General features: G+C 46.8%; 1 protein-coding gene and 1 long non-coding RNA gene across 2 annotated transcripts in view; one reads left to right on the top strand and one right to left on the bottom strand.

Annotated features, from left to right (window-relative positions):
* LOC131666179 (MAP kinase-interacting serine/threonine-protein kinase 1) overlaps positions 1-20,129 on the bottom strand; it is a 53,946-nt gene that overhangs the window by 21,996 nt on the left and 11,821 nt on the right. The window contains exon 2 of the mRNA XM_058938601.1: positions 2,561-2,678. Coding sequence (XP_058794584.1) covers positions 2,561-2,678 — 118 coding nt within the window. The remainder of the gene's footprint in view (positions 1-2,560; positions 2,679-20,129) is intronic.
* LOC131666184 (uncharacterized) lies at positions 18,510-20,128 on the top strand. The gene is made up of 3 exons (XR_009302079.1): positions 18,510-18,699; positions 19,776-19,946; positions 20,018-20,128. It is a non-coding gene; the product is annotated as an uncharacterized LOC131666184 (long non-coding RNA).

Here is a 20,129-nt window from a genome sequence, read left to right as displayed (position 1 = left end):
CGCGAGGCTCGCGATTTTCGAGAGAAGCCACTGGCTGTCGATGCACTCGGGACAGTCGTTCCAAAGCATTTTCTTTTATTCGCCGTCGTCGTCGTTGGGAAAAATATAAGTGGGCCAGCAAAGATTATGATCATGCAAGTCGCACGGCGCGCGCGAGAAAATCTGATCGATCAAAGCGATATTGCTCGGTGCAGCCGAGGTGAACCCGCATTTTTATCCGGTGGCGGGGGAGGGGCGGGGGGCGACAGAGTAATAAGCTTCGACGTTGGCGTCCCGAAAGCCATTCCCCGTCGGGCGTCGCTAATGCGAGCGCACGAAATTGATAAAGCCGGAGAGTTTATTTCTGCGCGCGGCTGACTCAGGCACGCGCGAAACGCCCGAGCTTTTGTTGTTTTCTGTTTTTTTTTTCTTTTTTCTTTTTTTGTTGTCATGCATCTCTCGCGGCTTGTCGAATAGCGTTGGCCTGAATCAGCAATTACCTCGCGCGCATATTCAGCGACACGCCGTGATATGTAAAAATCAAACGAAACGCGCCCGGGGGCCACCCGTTCAAGGTTGGCATTATCGAACCGGTTTCTTTTCTTTTCGACGGACTCGCCGAACTCGCGAGCTTCCTCCTTGCGCGAAGTCAAGCTCTCGCGGCATCGAGACAATCGCGGAGAGCGCTGAACCGGCGCGCGCCACCTCTCGAGTGAGTCAGTGCCGACAAGTCGGCCGCTAATTGCGCGGCGCGAGAAAGCGAGGCGAGGCGACGCGACGCTCGATTGTATTTTGTCGTTCACTCGGCGCGTTCGTCTCTCGGCGATGGGTCTCGGCTCATCGGCGACGCCGAGGAAAAACTTCATTCGCGAAACCGAAGGCGGCCACCTTTGCTCCTCTCCGGAAAGGCCCCTGGCGTCTAGACTAGAAACCAGTCTTTCCGCTAGAGACACTGGCTTGGCGACAAACTTGCGCGAATAATTGCCATGCGAAGCTTCATCCTTTACTCGAGCGCACGAGGTCAATCGAATTGTTTAAGGATCCTCTAAACTATTAATAGTCCACGCGTCAACTTCGCGTACCAACGTGAGAATCGCGAAGAATCGAAGGGAACGGGGCCAGCCATTGGCGATAAGCGTGGTGTTGGCGCGAGCAAATAGAAGCTTTTTCGCCGAGTCGTAGAATCTTCGTCGGCGATATAACAGGTGAGTCAGCGAACGCGCGTTGCCAAAGCTCGCCATCGCGCGTTTCGCGAGAAAGGAACTTGCACCGGCGGCTCCGTAATAAATCACGGCTGAATCGAAACAATGCCCGGGGGATAATTGAGCTCGCGCGCTCGGCTTCGCTCGTTCTATTTCCGGCGATAATGAAGCAAAGAGGAAGAGAAAAAAAGAACGTCGATGCACATTGACGCGCCACGCCGGCTACGACAACTTTCGGGATTGGCTTGTAATTGAAATCGCGTTCTCGATAAATCGCAGCGACGAAGAAAACAAACGGATGCACGAGAGCACGCGAGAGCCACTCCCTTTCCGCGAGTAGATCGCTCTGTTCCGACACGCACTAGGAAAACGATCCCCGCGCGCGCGCGCGTCGCCTCAAAAATACACGTGTCGCTCGACATTCCGCCGACCTCTCTTCGATCCAATAAAGCTCCTCTAGCTTTTGGCACGTTGCGGTCTCCTTTTTTCTTTTATTTTCGGTGCAACGCGCTCGGCTCGGCTCGCTGAAATTCGATTGGGAAACGTCCCGTTGGAGAGGCTTACGCAACGGCAGCCGGCGCGCTCGAACCAACAGAGAATGCCAGCAGCAGCGCCAGTCAAGCACAATGACACCGACAGTCCGCGCGCGCGAGCCTATATACGTAACGCAGACGCCGTCTGCGCGATGACTATCGGGCGCTCGCCTCCTTTTTCTCCCTTCCAAAACAATAGCCGATGGATCGCACAAGTGCCTTTGCGATCGATCGCCACTCGGGATACCTCGCGTTTCACGGCTTAACGAATCTGCGGACTCGTGCTCCTAGTTACCGTTTTCTTCTTTCTTGGTTTTTTTTTTCTTTTTTTTTTGACAAGTCTTTGCCACGAGCACGAGTAAAGACTCAGCTTTGATGCACAGCGTCGCTCAACGTCGCCAACGGGCTTTCTAATTTCGCATCACCGAAACAGCTTCGCTGTATTTTTTCATTCACTGTCGTGCGGCCAAACGACCGAGCGACGAACTGGCACACGAGCAATGTCCACGAAACGATCAATATGCAGATGTCGTATAGGCAAGCTCGTCGTCGAAAGTTTGCGCACGTGGATGGCTCGGCGGAGCCAAAAAACTCGCGGTTGATTATAGAAAATTTGAGGTCAGGGTCCCTGGATCACTCCGCAGAAAGCACGCGTAACCTACTAATCAACGATGGCGCGTTGCTCTCTCTCTCTCTCTCTCTCTCTCTCTCTCTTTGTCTCTCTGTTGCCGTCGGAAAATTTGGACACAGCTACTCGCTCGAGGCGCGCAGAAACGACGCTGTTTCGCAAACTGCCACCGGCCGCTTTCGATGAATTGAAAAAACTCACTCTTACTGCTAGCTTACCTAAGCTCCTTGACGACAGCTCGAGGGGCTCGGCGTATCCGGAATCGCCGCTTTCCGGCTCGTTACTCGCCCGCTCCGACAGGCTGCGATCCACGGCCACCGCTGCTTCATCGTCCCCCTGTAAAAGCCATGATTTGTCATCGCTAATTAAGCTACAGTGCAGCTCGTCGAATTCATCCGTAATGCAGTCGTCCCAAGGCGAATCCGACTCCCGTAGCAAACGGCGATGTTAAAAAACATCGATCCAGATAGCGTGGCGTCTCGTCGCCGTGCCGCGACCCAATAAGTAATTAGATTAGAAGAAAGTCTGTCGAGCAGCGGTGGTGCTCGAGATGTTCGATAACAGCGATGTTGGGGCGCGCCGTACACAGGCGCGTACGATGTCTTCGTACCGCGGCATTAAATGTCCAATAAATCGACGACGCTCGATCGATTATCTCCACTCGACGATCGCGCATTCCACGAGACGTACCTATACGCAGCAACGATTATTAGCGAGCGCGCGCTCGATCGCATCGGACTGCAGACTCGGTGACATAACGCGTGCTAGGAAAAACAAGAAAAAGGCGGAACGACGCGTCGCACGCTTGCCTCCTTGAACTTGAATCTCTAGTGCTTATCTGCCCGGCGCCCGGCGCCTGGCGCGCGCTCGTTGAGAAGTGAACGAATAAAGCAAGTTCCGCGCTGCGGGTCCGCGCTGGTAGGGTTGACTCGGCGAAAAAACATTTCTGCTGCGTCGAGACGCATTAAAGCATCGCCGAGGAGCGAAGGGGCTCTCTCTCTCTCTTTCGTCATTGCTGTGCAGGCGCTGACGCGGCATCGCCTTCTCCGCGCAGGGCGTTCCGACTCGATTTCAGTTTTGCCGTGCCTGCCTTATTTCACATTTCGCGTTATTCAACGCCTATAAGTGAACGTGGATCGTTTACGGTTATCTATAAACGTAAATATTAATCCAATTGCGAAAACAGATACAAAACGGAAAACAAAGAAATCCATTTTAATAAGAAGTTTACTGCGCTTTATTCTCCATATACAAACGGATGTGTGAATTGCAGGCTGAAATCATCGTTGAAAGTCGCGCATGGCAAGGCGCTTCCCTGCCAAAAAGTTACCAGACTTTGTAATCGTCGACTCCGCATGTAATGAAATTCGAAAGAGGTTACGCTACTCGGTAAAAGTACGTCGGTTAAAAGCTTGGGCCTTATTTGGAGCCTAGCGAGACTTCGTGCACAGGTAGAACAGTCCAGGCAGCTCTGGCAGCCAAAGACCCTGGTAAGTTTCATTCCAGTTCCGATTTTTCCCGTCGCTCTTGATCGTCCGTGTGCCGATGCAGCTCTGATCCGAGCTGAGCTTTGCGGACGAGTGCCTCCCGAAAGAAGCGTTCGCAGTAGCCAACGAGGCGGACCACTGGCGACGACGATGAAGGCGAACGCCACGGCTATGGAGATGTCCTCGATGCAGATCTACGTGCTGCCCGGAAGAGTGGGTCTTAAAGTTCGATGGGTGTGCCACTGAGCCAGAATCTCCGTGTGCCCGAGGGGCTGATCCAGCACCTTGAGCTTCACGAGGTCCGGCATACGTACTCGGATAGCCGGTTTCTACGCCCGCCATTGTAAAACTCGAACACCAGCATCACATTGGCGTTGGGCATCGACGATACTCGGCGTGTGCTCCATCTTCTCCAAAGCTCGTCCAATGTTTCCGCTCTCATCTACTTGTCTGCGACCGAACTTGTCCCTTGGCTATTGCTATCCCAAGTATCCTCGACAGCGCAATTCGGAAGACTTACGTTTCGCTGTGTTTGCGCTCAGACGTGCATTGGGCAACTGATCGTCGTCGATGGCGCTTTCCAAAGTTTCCTGCCATGCCTTGCTTCTCTAATTGCCTATTCTCTCGATTCCCGATTTGCTCGTACGACGCATTTGCAGCAGCGCCGCCACCGCGGCTAATTTCATTATCCTCTCACCCAAGACGGACTCGCATACGATACTTGTTCGCGCGCGGTCCAAGGATCCAAGGTCAAGGGGAGCTTTCATCGGCGCCAAACAATAGCTTGCAAATACTTATTTGACGAGCGCGATCGCAGCGAAATTCGCAACCGGGACTCGCCGTCGCTCGCGACGGAGCACGCAAGCGGGTGTACGTGTGCGCGGCAGTTTAGCGCTACGCTCGACGGCGAGAGAACGTCGGCGCGTCGACGAACGCTCGCCGAATCGGTCGCGTTCCGCGGGTGCAGTCGCAGCCAAGGACAGCTTTGCACGCCGATGCACGCATGCGCTCTCGCTCTTCGAGCGCAAGGCTGATGCTACCGCGATAAACTAGCTCCTGGATTATTATGGCGCTCCGGTCGCCTCGCTCGCAACTCAATTTCCGACGAAGGAGAGCCGCTCGGCCGGCGGATCGGCAAGTGTGTCGCGCGCGATGATAATCGGCCGTTAATAATCTCGCGACGACGAAAACCACTTTTCGTTGCTTAACGATGCGCGTGCTCCGCGATAATGGCCGCGCGCAATCTACGACGGCGAACGGACGGCGGACTAGCGCAACCGTTATTAAATGCGGCTCTGCCATCTCTTATCGCGCTGCGGATAGGTCACTAATTCGCGTAATAATTTTCGATCGCGAGCGCGGATCTTCCGAGCGCGATGGCCTAATTGAAGCTCTCTCTCTCTCTCTACCTCTCTCTTTGATGACAAATTACGATGTCTCCGTACAGATCCACTGCAGCTATCAGACCGTGAAAAATTTTCCTCTTGCTATCTTAGTCGTGGCCTCGATCCGATGGACCTGACGCGCGACCACGACGTTTCGCTCGCCGAGCTCCAGATTTTAAGATACCCCGAGACGCGAGAGCGTCCGATGAATATCCATTGAATATCTAAAGTTGAGCAACCCACGGGAAAATTTAGCCGAACAATCGCGACATGGCGAAATTCAGGCTTCGCATTCTATTCGCGCCTGTGAACGTAATGCCAACATTTTTCTTCTTGTTATAACGAAGCGTGCGTTCGCCGCGGGTCGATAGAACCAGTGTAACGATCGCGAGCGCGAGAATTTGCCGCGTCGAACGTTGAAAAGTACGCGCGCGCGCGCGTGTATACTTCGCGGCGCCAATCGGAAAATAGGATTCAATTAGCAAGACTGCGCGCAGCCATTAGTCGCAAAAGAAACGAGAGCCGCGCGCGAGCTCGCATGGGAGCGCCCGTCGCCTGCGATAAGAGCGGATCTCTCCCGGCGGCGGCCGCTCGCTCGCTCTCTCCTTATCGATCGCCGATTAAACGAGCGTTTATCGTGCAATTCGCGCAACTGCCACATCCTCGCTTGGATGCCGTGGCGAGTATAGGGTTTCGTCATCTCCCAGCGAGCACGTACATCTCTTTCTCGATCCTCCAAATGGACGTGCGTCGTTTTTCAGCCGCTGCGCGTGAATCTTGACGCCGCCTCGCTCCTCCTGCTCGCTCCCGGCGGCCGCGTTAGCGCCCGCGATCGAGTCAATTTCTTGTCAACGCAAACGTCGAAATTATTACTTCAGCCGCATATGCAACGCCGAGGTACGCAGCTGGTTCAACGAAAAATGAGAGAGAGAGAGGGAGTCGTTGCTGGAAACGGTCATTTCGCGCGACGGGTAATCTCCCCCACCTACCCAGTAGGCCGGCAACCACGTAGCAAGGGCTAAGCGAGCGCGTGCACGCGCACTTGTACACACCCGGGGAAATTCCACGCTCGACAGATGTGCGGTCCGCCCGGCCAAAGTTGTTGCCCACCGCACGTGCTGAGCCCAAAAATCAAGCGAACGCCCCGTGCTCTTCGAAGAAGGGGGTAACGCGATTGTTGCCGTTTCTTTTCTCTTTTTTTCCGTTCCTTCCGAGGGGGGAAGGCTATTACACGTGCCGGTTCTCTCTCTCTCTCTTTTTTTTTTTGTTTCTTTTTTCGGTCGCTAAAGCGTGTCTGTGTGTTCAATAAATTTATACATTGCCACGATGTTTGCTCGAGAGTGATGGAGTAGAGTTTGAAGACGCGTGCGAGTTGGAATAAAACTGGATTTGTTTGTTTTGGAGGTGGAATTGTGAAAAACCTGCACTGCTCGACAGTAGCAGTTACAAAATTGTAAGACTTCAACGTAGATATTGATTGACATACAAATGGGACTTACCGAGTAGTTTTCTAAAGGAGACTAATCATGTATTTCGTGTCGCGATAAGCTAGTTTGAACAATGCAAAATCCCGTATAAAATGAAAAATACAATCGGTTAAGTATTTGTTTGAAAGAGTCGTTACATATATAAAATGACGTATTGTAATTGAACTAATATTACAATGATTTCATTCTCGATTGATCAAGTATATTAGGTGAAAAAAGGCGAATGTAACGAACGAGCAAATCGATGATTCATCGTGTGTGTACACAGAAAGGAAACGTCAATAGTGGCATGGACAGCTCCGGATTCACGTGAGAAATGTCGGGCAAGTTGTTGTTGCTCTCTTTCCTTGACGAAGCCTTCGCGATACGCGAACCAGGTATACGCGCATCGGCGTTGCCTTCTCTCCGCTCCGCGCCATAACAAATGGCATCGCGTGCTGCGAGCGATCGAAAAATAATTACGTCGACGCGCACGATACGCAGCTCGATACATAAATCAAGCGCATTCGCACAGGAAGACTCTCCGCTGCTCGATAAATAGATACGTACACCCACGACGGCGGATCTCGGGAACGTTCGCTCGTGTAATCTTGGCAGACCCACGCAGCTCTCCTAGAAAGCGCCCTTTCTCTCAAAATAATCGGTCCGCGCGCGTGGGGATTATGTATCGCGCCGGTGCAGCCGCAGAGACGAGGACGACGACCCGAGCGGCCCGCTTCCTGGACTCGGATCGCGAGGCCCACCTCGGACCTGTCCGACCCCCTTCTTTCTCCTCTCGTGCTCGCCACGGGAGAAAGCTGCACTGCACGCGTCGGTCGTTTGTTTCGGCCCAGCCGAATTTCGTCCGCAGCGTCTTATCTCATTCGCGATGTCATCGCTGCTGGCTTTCGTTCTCTCGGCGCTTTCGTTGGACGATTGTATCGTCCTGGCGGCGCGGCTTTGTCCAACCAGCTTTTCGATAAAACTCTTATCGCACGCGTACGAGACATTTGGGAAAACCCGTGATTTTTGATTGCCGGCCCGGATTGCGAAATCGTTGTTATTTCATTTGCGCTCCGCTGAATTTTAGCGAACCGCGTGCCGTATCTGCGATGCGTCTACGCTCTAATCTTTTTCTCGTCTTTTACGTAATCCTTATTGAACAATTTTTGAGTAACCTTCGTTTTATCGCTTGCGAGGGATTTAATCGGCGAAAATCTTCCATCGCAGTCATATTATTAAAACGCCAGAGAGCATTTGCTTTTTTCTTTTTCATTTCGTGATTCATCGCGTTCGCACTCTAATGAAACGTAACAACGAGACAGGCGGCATCTTCGCGGCCTCTATCGCGGACTTCCGCGCGTCATCGCGCCGGCTACGCGGAAGAAATCGAGTTTCCCGGTTGATAACATGATAAATCAATGCGGTGTGTGCAACTTCCGCACGTGACGCGAGTTATTCGTGAATTTCTGTACTTGAAGGCCCGCAAGAAAGTTTTAATAACCAACGGCCACGTGAAAATTTCATTTGATTGTTTGAAAGACTGTAAAACAAAAATGGAAAATAAAAAATACTAGGCAAGCCAGCCACCATGAACGCAATGCAAAACCAACAGTTTTTACAAAATTTTATTTTAATCGAAAAAAAAATGACTAACACGCAGCCACTTTCTAAGCTGTTAGCGGATCGACGAAGGCGCATAAAGACCAAGATAAGATATGCGAAAATTGTAGCGTAATTAATGACTTTCTTCGCAAATTAAGCCGATTACAAGCGTTCAAGGTTATTAGGGAACAGGCGGAATGACTATTCAATTAGGGACAGGGTGGAGGGAAAGTCCGCAAGCTGCTATTCCCCATCGTGAGAACTTACGCTTTGAAGGCGACTCTGCGAAGAAACAATGAGTTTCGTTAACTAACGAATCGCCAAATCTTTGACGTCTCATTGTGCTACTGCCGACCTCATTATAATAGCCAGGAAATTCACGTGACACTTATACGGCGTTCCCCGTCCAATTCGCGTTTATGACTGACTAGCCGCCGAGCTCTCTCTCTCTCTCTCTCTCCCCCTCTCTCTCGCGTCTTTTTTCACTTTAATTAAGCCGTCGGGGTCTCCACTCGACGCCGAGGCGTCTATATATTTTCGATCGAGCGCGACTTCGTTAAATGTATATAATCGCGTGACAGCAGCGAGCGTCGAATCGAAATCGTCGGCGCACGCATCGGGCTGCGAGAACAATAAGAGATGTTTGTTGCGCAAACGGAATAGACGATAAAAGAAAAAAAAAAAACACGCGTGCCGCGATAACGCTCGCACGAGAGCGCGGTGCATTGGCAATTCGATTCGAGAAAATTCGCTCTCCGCTTACCGAGCGCTACAACTTGGCTTGGCTGCGCGACGATTTTACACGGCCGTTTGAAAAAGTGCGCCGATCGACGAGGAAACAGAGCTGACTGGACGACTGGCGCGAATAAAAATTAAAAAGCCGATTGATGCGCCCTCGCTAATAATAGGCCAGCGGCGCCTAGTTAATCCCTTCCATACGTCGTCGGTGTCGATGCTTTCGTTCGTTAATTGATTCTCGGTAAAATCTTACAGCGCCAATAATTGAACGATCGACCCATTTCATAACTGAATCTGGTATAATCGATAAAACCAGCCGCGAAAATCGAGCGCAGTATGTTCGCGCACGACCGAGTGGTCTCTCGCATTTTCGAATATCAAACGCCGGAGAGCCGCATTACGCACCTTGGTAACCGGCGGCTATTTTTAAATTGAAGCGCGCTCGTTCTCCTCCGCGAAAATACTCGCTGAAACGGAAAGAAAACAATCGTGATCCTACGTTGCACTGTGCGCCTCTCTCTCTCTCTCTCTCTCTCTCTCTCTCTCTCCGTGAATGAGAAAAGAAAGAGTGTACGGCCGAGAAGAAAATAAAGAACGTCGGAGATTATTGCGCAAGACGCGCGTTGGTAGAGAGCATCTAGAACGCCGGCGTCGACTGCAGCGGCTGCGACTAGCATATAGCGCTAGGCTAGCGCGAAAAAGAGCCAATGAACTTGAGTGACCTGAAAGGTGCGCGCTCACACGATCCGCAGCTCGGCTAGGCTCCCCGCGCCGAGCTGGTCCGCTTGTGCCACGCGCGTGCACCGAAACTTCCTTCGCAGCGCGAAGTCGATTAGTCGGTTAATTAAGCCCGTCCTTTTTTCTTCTTTTTCATTTTTTTTTTCTCGCTCTTTTCTTTCGCACGCCGGCTCGCTCTGCCGGCCGTTAAATAATTAATCTCACCTACGGTTAATCGCCTACGTGCTTTATTTTCATCTCGTTAACCCATTGCACGTTGCAATCCGATTGGAAACCTTAGGCGAGCTCTCGCAGACGGAACTCACGGCCGGTGCGCCGCAAACTCAGAGACGCGCCGTGGAAACGGGGAGAGTGGGCGGCTCTCGGAGCTGCAATTTTTGGTCAAATGCAAAACGAGGCAATTACGCGAAACAAAAGTAGAGAAAGCTATTCCGGGGATGTTTGCGCAGCCAGCGCGGAAAATATTTCGAAATAGCCGAACTATTGGACAATCTTTCGCTCGGCACTTTGCGTTTACGCGCGTAAATATTTGCATTTCCAAGTAGTATATTTATAGAGCGGCAATGTTTATAGGAGCGTCAAATAGATAAAGAGTGAACTTATAAGTTGCGTCCTCAATAGCATTTGCCGACGATAGCGCTTTACTTCTATATGCGCTCTAATCGATTTTCCGTTTTCGCGCGAATGATAAGAAGCTGTTGTGTATCGAAAGATATGACCGCTATACAGTCGTAAAAGCAGGAGTAAACGTCGACGACTGCTAATTTTACAGCATCGCCGAGCAAACATTCGTTATTCAAGATTGAACAGTAAACATAAGATTACGGGTGCCGATACGAGGAGCGAGATATTTGTGCGGCAAGTATTTATTTGACGGCCTGAACTACTGAATTTTCATGAGCAAGTGGAGAAATGTATTTATGTAAATGAACGTTAACCAAAACAGTGGAGCACTGTTAGCGTACATTTCGCGGATTCGCAATCGGAATAATCAACATTGCCGAGCCACAACAGCCGCACCAATAGTACAATCAATTGGCAGAGTTTGAAGTAGCAATAACAAAGTTAACGGATAGCTCTCGGTAGCAGGAGCTTCGCAGTGGAAACGACGGCGACGAAGACTCGCGAGCAGGTGCTGCTATTCGCGCGTCAAGCAGCTGGCCGATGTGATTCTATAAATAAACGAACCGCGCGAGATAATTTTGCAGCGAGGGCCAAAGCGACGCCGGTCGCGCGACTCCCGAAAGGTGCTACAGGTATACGGTTCGTCGCGCGGCTCTCCTATTCGGCCGCGAGCACTCGGCGCAGGTCGGCGCGGGGCAGGTACGTCGCACTCTTGCGCCAGCGGAAAGCCTTGACTTTATTGCGGTGCGATGGCATTTCTCGCAGCCGCTCTGTCCTTTCGCTTTTCGCACGCGCGTCCCCGCGTCTATGCCTCCGCTCGCTCTTCTTCCCCGGCGATCGCTGAGACGGCGCCGCTCGATGCCCAGCTGCCTGCGCGCGCACGCAAATTGCGGCGCGCCGCTTCACGCGACCTGTGCAAAAAAATCAGCGTGGGAATGTTTTGGAATTTCATAGAGCGGCGGCTCGCGGGCTGATTAGCGCTGATCGGCATTTGCGACACTCGCCGCTGCTGGTTTATGGGGCAAAAAAACTCTCGCGTGAGTGATGCATCTGCAGCGAGTGGAAAAAATCTATCGTGTCGAGACGCCTGCTCTATTTATTTATTTTCTTTTTTTTTTTTTTCCTTTCGCAACGATCGATACGAGCTGTAAAAATTATTGGGGATATTAAATTGACTTGTCGTGTCCCTGCAGCCGTCCGTTCGATTCAGCACGAGCTGTTCTCAGAACAATTTCCAAAGAATTTATTCATTTATACGCACAGCTGTTATTCGTCTATACTGTCGCTTTTCAACGTTCGCAAGCAATACATTTGACTGCGTGTATTGCCTATGACGAACTGTAATTGTGTTTTTGCAATTCACTTGGAGATATGCACAATAACTTTCAACTATTGTTTGTTCTTGCAAGTAGACAGCAGCAAAAGTGAAAGCTGTAAAACCTACACAAATACGCACACAGAGAGTTCTTCGAAATTAAAGTCACCAAGGAATTCCCACATACGCGCAATGCTGGGAGAGAAAAAACGGCCATACGCACAGCTGCGGGATGCTTTTATTTCGGCAACGCGCAACTTTTCTCGCTGTGCTTACAGCTAATGAGTGATCCTCGATGACGAATAAATTTTTCGTGAAATTTGGAAAATACCTAGGGCGAAGCCGATATTACGTCGGTCGTATATACGCGAGCTGAAAATCATGTCAAGACAAGTGCTAAGCTGATTGCGCAAAAGCCGAAGCGTTTAATAATTTGTTAACGAGAGTGCAATTACGCTCTTAATTACCTCTAGTTAACTTTTAATAGACGAACGTTCATTGTTATACTTGAATTTACAAAAATAGAGTCTGCATGGTTTGGGTAAAAAAATCTTCAAACAATTGCCATCACATATGGTATTTCTAATTTCTTTATGTTTCAAATGCTTATCCATTGGATCGGCTAGCGCTTATTTTGTGATTAATCTCGATTGAAGCAACCTTCAAAATCAATATAGGTATAACGAATGGATGACTCACACTACGCCAATACGCTTCAGATTTAATAAAATTGACAATAACGTTCACTCGCAGCAAAACTCTTTTTCAACAAGGGTAAGAAAAGACCGTGTTGAAACTTTCAAATATGTGAAAGTTCCAAACTGGAGTAAAATTAGAAGTTTCCGCGTAGTACAAATTGTTACCGTCAACATTTAAAATTAACCGTATAAAATTAGAAATATTTACGTATTTACTACCGATATTATTATCATCGCAAGTAAGTACCCCGGTAAATAGATACATTAACGATATTGAAATAACGACAATCGGTATACGAAGCAAAACGTAAACATTGTAACGACCGCGTCGTATGATCCGGGGAAGAGCTCGCTTTTGGACGGGAAAATAAGACGTAGCAAAGCGAATGACACACACACGCACACAGAAATAGCTTACTCCATCATTGACCTTGACCGCTGCTTAGTCAGTGTGCACACGTGTGTTCAACCGTGTAAATTGTCGTATTTCACGCTGCGCAAATTATAACTGGTTTATTTATTCGCCCAAACTTATCAATGCGAATTTAGGCTAATTTTAAGGTACGAGCTATGTGACAACCGACATTCACCGTTCGCAGCCGACCTTTTTTATTTGAATGCTACCTTGGAAGTATTCATTATCCGCTCTGGGCTGGAGTGCGCATGTCGAATATGAGTAAACAAGCGTAATATTTCGTTTGACGAACGTGCTAACTCCATTTCAAATCGTCGAAAAACTCGAGTTTAAGTTTCAAATAGTCAATGTAGATTAAGTTTCGAGGTGGCTGGAATATGCGAACTTTTAGGAAGCTAAGCTTCAGCTGGATGAGAAACTTGATATGACGTGTATGTAAAAATAAAACCAATAAAATATTTCAACTTTCATCTATTGGTCTACACAACAATCTTATAAATTGCTGTTTTCAAATTTGAAAATTTCTTCATTCTACAGATTAATATTTGAACCAAATCAACAGCCCAAATTTTTTCAAAACTTTAAATCAAAAGACAATTCAAAAAAATTTTTTTTCAATTCATATTGCGGCCCAATATTTCAAAAGACTAAATCAAACGCATTTAAATACTCGAACCATCAACAAAACTTAAGCACCAATACAATACTTGATTGTATTAGAGGATTGTTTCATTGAAGGTTTATGCAACGAAAAATTCTTTCACACGACATCACTCTGTGATAATAAATTAAACATTATCGCACAGAAGCAGTTCAACAAATATTATTGAATCAATCGTATTGAAACTTTAAGTAAGATATCGTGCTAATAATACGCAAAAAAAAAGAATTTTTAACATTTAACAAAAATATCAATAAATTTATGAATTTGAAATCAACAAATCTGGAAATAAAAAACTATACTGAACTCGTTATAATAATCACATACATCAAATACGAGCCAAAAATGCCAGGTGTTAACATACAACTGAAACCCGTGACAAAGGTTTAAATATGCACTTTGTTAAAAATTTAAGAGATTTGTTATTTTGAACCTAATAATTCTATGAATAAATATCCGCACTCTCGTTAATGCGGTGATTTGCGCGTTATAGACTTGATCAAGCTAACCATAAAATTGAAAAAATTCGAGGTGCGAACACACATCATAGAAAGCCATCTTTTCGTATTATGATGATTATGACCCATGGTGAATTTGAGGAAGCGATCTAGTCTGTCCAGAAAATACGGAGATAGAAGGGACTACTTAAACAAATGCTTGTAAGCTTCTCATTCATTCGAGAAATGTGACACATAAAATTATAGTCTGTTACATGTAACAAGTGGAAATATATCTGAAGGAGAGAAAAACTGTACAGCTGACTATAAGAGCAAAGAGGTTACAAATACATATTTTTTGAATATCGCCGAGACGAAGGTTGCCCCTGAAGGAAGCAAAAGTCGGCATAACTTGTGAAAATTTGTAGAGCAGCTGGCAAAAATAAAGCTTAAAGCTCGAAAGTTTGAGCATTTGCCCTCGAATTGAAGAGACTTAGTCTTCGCAAATTCGGTTTATTTCTCGCTTATTACACCGTTGAAAAACAGGCAAAGATTCGCCGCCAGCTATTCGAGCAAGAAAAATGTAAAGCAACGCCTTCGAAAATTACTTACTGCTTTAATTTTCCCCAAGTTCCTCGCACGGTCACGTGGGTTATTTACCTACCAAGTTGAAAACACTGCGGGCAAACACATTACGAGCCTATTGAAACCGTCAACTATGAAACATGTTAACAAGAAAGATAAAGAATGACAGCACCTGACGAAATTTTTTCAACAAGTTTACGAATGTTATTCGACCTTCAATGTGTTTTGTGTCCGCAACGAGTACTCTATTATCTGCAAACAACGCTATACTGTCTATATCTCAGACTCTAGCCATTATCTACGACAGTGCTAAAAAGAATAGTACTATCGGCAATCGTAAAATTAATGAGACTCGCCAGTATTCAAATGGCAATATACGCGTTATTAATTTATTTTCGAGTTTATCGAACATGCTAGAAAAACTAGAGATAACGTAAATTGCCACGGAGTGTGGAAAAATGCGTGTGAAATATGAGAGAACGAAAGGATGTATTATGCAGATGTATAGAAATGACGGCTGCATACTGCGTGTATCGCTAATTTATCACGATTTGATTCTAGCGAGATAAATGTGACGGGCTTTACTTTGCACTTTGCGGAATGCATATTGTTTCAATTCGCGCTAGTACAGCTTCAGCTCTTTTGCTGCGAAAATTTATTCGCAACTAGCCAGATAAATCTCCGAGACAAGGGGAGAGCCAGAGAGCCGATCGTTAGTATTTTCCACGAACAGTTATACAATTCCAATATTTATAATAGCTCTTTTAGACTTTTGCAACTACAATGCCTCCTACTTCTTTCTGTGCAGATCCAAAAATCTGTTTGGAAATTTCCTGAACCTAACCATTGTCTATGAGCAGCTTATCGCGATGGCGGATAATTGATTTAGAATTGAATCATGGCGTCGTTATAGCCCTATTCTTAATATGGGAATAGTGAAATTTCATTTACTTGTACTTTCTTTTCTATTTGATAATCCAACACACATCGCGTACGAGGAAGGGAGCCGCGGGCGTAATGCGTTCTAAATTACGTGTCAATCGCAAAATGTATACTTGAAAAACAATGGACACTTTCTGCCTGCTCTCGCGCGATATCGTAAATTAATTTATTATCGTCCATCTAGTACAGACAAAATCTCTAATAATGTGTTGTGAACTGGCGCAGCTTATACAATTGAACGTGCACAGCGTCACTTTGAAATTTGATGTATTCAGCTGGTGAATTGCAAAACGACGATTTCTCGTCACGATCATCGACCAAGTTCGAGGTGTAAGGCTTGACCATAGAAATCAATTAGGCTAGGAAGATCTATACGATCTCGTAGCTTTTACGTAAGTTATAAAGCTCAGCCGAGCATCGAATATCAAAGAGGTGCGAGCCGACATAACACGACATGACATATAAAGAGTGTGGGAAGCTATAGCCGATTGTAATAGCTATTTATTGCAGCTGCGAGAGTTTCGCGCGGTGAAAGTGCATCGAGAGAGGCGCAAGAAAGTTAATAATCGTGCAGAGCTTATTTCAGCTTTTTTTCCTTTCCGGCTCGTCACTCTCAAACAAGTCTAACGCTTAAGTTAGGAAAGCAGATCGATCATTGCCGTATGTATATATTCAAACTTCCTACACTTATCACACGTGCAAGTTAATCTCGACGCTTACGGTTTATACACACACGTCCCGCGCGGCCATGCTAACTACCTTCTTTTTGTTTTTTCTTTTGCTATTCTTCATTTCTATCTACTCGAGAGCGACTAAACCAGTTTTGTTTGGCTATCGTGTGTTGGACATAGAAATTTGTATGCGTGTCGATCCGGAGGAAAGATGTTTTTTTTGTTCTGCTTGTAATAAGGAGAGAACCACCGACGCTTATTTATATGTCCGTTCAGAATAAAAAAAAAAGTAATAAAAACTTTCGTTTATTGTCATAAAAATCGTTATTTGTGCTTGTCATTTGCATATATGGTGATCAAGACAAATAACGTAGAATTGCAAATCGTGTATCGTATCAAGAACGTGATTGATGCATACTTATTTTAGTTTGAAAAGTATTCAAAGAAGTAATTAGTTGCGACACTTTCTTTTCGACAATATTTCTTTCTTAAATATTTCTTTGATAAATAATCGTTCAAATAGCAATTTTCCTGCTTTAGTTGAAATTCTTTTGGGTTATATCTGTTTTGCGCACTTTGTTGGCGAATAACAATACATTTCTAAAATAATACTAGATAGCGAAGGAATTGATGAAACACTAGCACCGGTAAAAAATACGTTTAGTTTTTGCGCGGAAACAGAAAAATTGGAGCAAATAGTGTCTGCATATTTTCAAAACAATGCATGTTTTGCAATCAAAAACGTTGCGCGTTATCGGTGCTTTGAAAAGCTTTTATCTCTTAAATGACGTTGATACTCGGCAGAGACGCTGTTATTTTTAATCATCGAATGATTTTTTTACAAGGTTGACTCGCGAAATTAGTTACGCAGATAATGTCGTACGTCTTATTAGTAAACAGCGATCGACGACACATTTATAGCAATAATAAGTAAGAATCCTCATAAAAATAAGATCCCTTACTTGATTCATAAGGAGTTTATCCTATGACAATAAATCAGTTTTATTTTAGAAGTCATATCTTTAACAAATAATAGTTAAATAAAAGAATGTGAATATAAACGGTGACACTGGAAAGATACGCAGCTTAGCTACTTTCGCACGCTAAAAGAATTAGTTTCTTCGCCTTGCGTGTAGAAACCAAGCATATCAGTTTTTTGCTCTGCCGATCTGCCGATCTGCCGATCAACTTGTTCGCATGCTCTGCTGCAGTTAATGCGTTTTTGTGCACAAGCACTTTATGCCGACGAAGGCACGCGTCTGAAAATACACGTCGAATTGTATTCTGCCCAATAGCCCAAAACGAAAGAGCACGATAAGAGAGAAAGAGAAAAAAATGTACATTAGAGCAAAAGGAACGGTTTCGTAAGCATTCGGCAAAATTGGCAGAGCAGCAGAGGGCTGTTACGTAAGAAGCACAAGCTCATCGCCTTTGCTCGGCCGAGGCGCGCCACTCCCTCGCTCGCTCTCGGCGCACACGCGATCTTGGCGGACTGACTTTCGGAGATAAGTGGCCACGCGCGCTATTCGCTGCTGCGCAAAAGCCAACACGTGCCGAGAAAAATGCCGAAAGCCGGCCGGCCGGCCGGCCGGTGTTTTTGCGCCGTCTGCTCGAGCGCGATTAATCCGCTGATACTAGGCGAGGATAAATTTATTGTTTTGTTTTCTTTTGTTTTCTCTCTCGCGATAAAAGCTCTCCTGTCCCAACGAGCAGTGCGTGCCCGCGCTTTGCAGAGCCTTTTTCGCTTGCGCAAGTTTCGATTGGCATTTAGTCGACCAGGAGAACGCTCGTTGCGCCTGCTTTCGTTCATTTCCACGTGCGATTCCACGTATAACGAGCAAGAATAATTTGCATATCTAAATGGAATCCAATTGTCGATTAATGCTTGACGAAGCAACGCGCGTCAATTTCCATCGCAGATGTATAAATAGACGAGCTATTCGGGTTACGTGAATGTATTATATCGTCTGGAAACTGCAGCGTCAGACCACGTCCAGCAACTCTTATGGATTCAGCGATTGCCTGAATAATATCATTCTCTCTAATCTCTTTTTTTCTCTCACGGATTTCAATTTGTTATTTTTGATTTTTATGCGGGCAACCACCAAAAACAAGTGTCGAGCGAAAGATTTCGCAAGCTCGAAACAAACACACGGTATATCCTTTCGCAGACGTAAGCTTAGCCGCTCAAATGAACATCCTTTTATTAGAAGCTTTATGTGCAGTTGGCGCGTGCCCAGAAAAATCAAATCGCCTCGCGCAGTGAGCCTTGCGACGCTTACGGGATTCGCATAATTCGCGCAAGCGCAAGCGAGTCGAGGATCGAAAAATTACGCCGCAAGCCATTGAACACCTATTTTGCGCAGCTTTCCGAAAGCTGACTCGGCGGCGAGCCTTGATACGCGCTAACCGACAAACAGTTGCGTGCCTCGAGCGACGAGTACTAGCTTGGCGAGAACCGGTCGCTTGCGAGCAAACGAAATATATATCGATCGGAGAATCGTCGCCATTTAAAGCAGTGCGCGACGACGCCGAAACAAAGAAGAAACGCAAGGATGTTTGGCGGTCGACGCGAAGGCAGCAATAACAGGTGAGCCTCGAGCGTCACAATAGGAGGGGCAGCGCTCGGAATCGGGTCCGAATTTGTGGTCCGTCTCCTCCGGAGAGCCGCGCGACCTTGAGGGCGAGCACACGAGGGGACGGCCCAGCAGGGCCAGATGCGCCCTCGTACGCGTGATCGCGATCGCCTTGTGCGGCAGGGACTTTCGGAATGGCCCTTGGCAAACTGGTTTCGGCCGCAAATTGATGCGCGCCGCCTGCACGTCGCACATGTGGGTCAGTCGGTTAATAGTTTCGTGCTCGTCCGCTTTTTCTGTTTTTTTGCCTTTCCGACTGATTTCCTTGGGGGCTCCGCGCGCAGCTCGCGGTGCAGCGAGAAAGCTTCCTCGCTTTTCGACTCGACCGAAGGCGAGCGGGCCGGCCGTGTGCGCACAATCCACGAGCGATCAGCGCTACTCCGCAAGACCCAGCGGATATCTTCGATGGCCAAGCCCACTGCGCGCCCGGTGCAACAGCTGTCAATTAGCGATGGAATAAACACATTAAAACATTGCCGCTGCCCCTTATCCATTGTTGACAATGTCGATGTGTACGAGCGTTAATTGCCTCGCGCGCATTGTCCGACACTTTCGTCCGTCGCGCCGCTTGCATATTCACAGGCCAGACAGTCGTGACAATCGTTCTAACCGATGACTTTCGCGACATGAGCGTGTCGGCTGCGAGATCCTCCATACAATGGCCGGTCTCCACGCATTAACTGCCACTAATCAAGCGTTCTTCCGTCTGCGGATGTCAGTCAAGTCTTGATGCCCGTCGTGTACGTTTTGTAGATTTATATTCTCCTTTGCCGCGAGCCAACTTTTCCATTTGGATTGCGAATGAACCATTTTGGTTTCACTGAAATACTCTGATCGGTTAAAAATAGAAAAGAGCTCACGCTGCTTGGAGAGAACAGCCAGTTTCAACTGAGATAATGTCAATATGATCTTTCATAATAGAAGCAAATTGAGTTTATGATATCAACTATTTTTGGCTGGTTTGATTGACTTCTGTAACAAAATCACATACATGTTCAATGGTATCTGCTTTTATTTTATTTCATTTCAGCTGTCAAGACTCCAACTTTCCACTGATATAAAATTGTGTAAATGGATGAAAATATACATCTTTGTGCAGATGCAATAACTTGTAATCAAATGATTAATGGTGACAGCAATCACGTTTAAATGGATTAAAAAAGGATTTTTCAAATTCAAAATCCCGCAAGTTGTGAATAACGTAAATTTCCAACAAACTAAAATATTTACACAAACATTTTTCATTCAAAGTTCATTCTAGTAATATTACAGAAAAATTCTCACTCTGCTGATAGGAGAAGCATAAAATAGCGTATATGCACAGTATTACCATTCAAGAAATTAACTCAAGTGAAAAAAAAAAGTTATTGTCTTATGTTACTGT

This window comes from Phymastichus coffea, unplaced genomic scaffold, assembly GCF_024137745.1.
Source record: "Phymastichus coffea isolate CEN01 unplaced genomic scaffold, Cenicafe_Pcof_1.1 PCOF00003, whole genome shotgun sequence".
In the NCBI taxonomy this organism is placed as follows: domain Eukaryota; kingdom Metazoa; phylum Arthropoda; class Insecta; order Hymenoptera; family Eulophidae; genus Phymastichus; species Phymastichus coffea.
The sequence above is the reverse complement of the archived record's forward strand: the minus strand, read 5'-3'. Positions and strand labels throughout refer to the sequence as shown.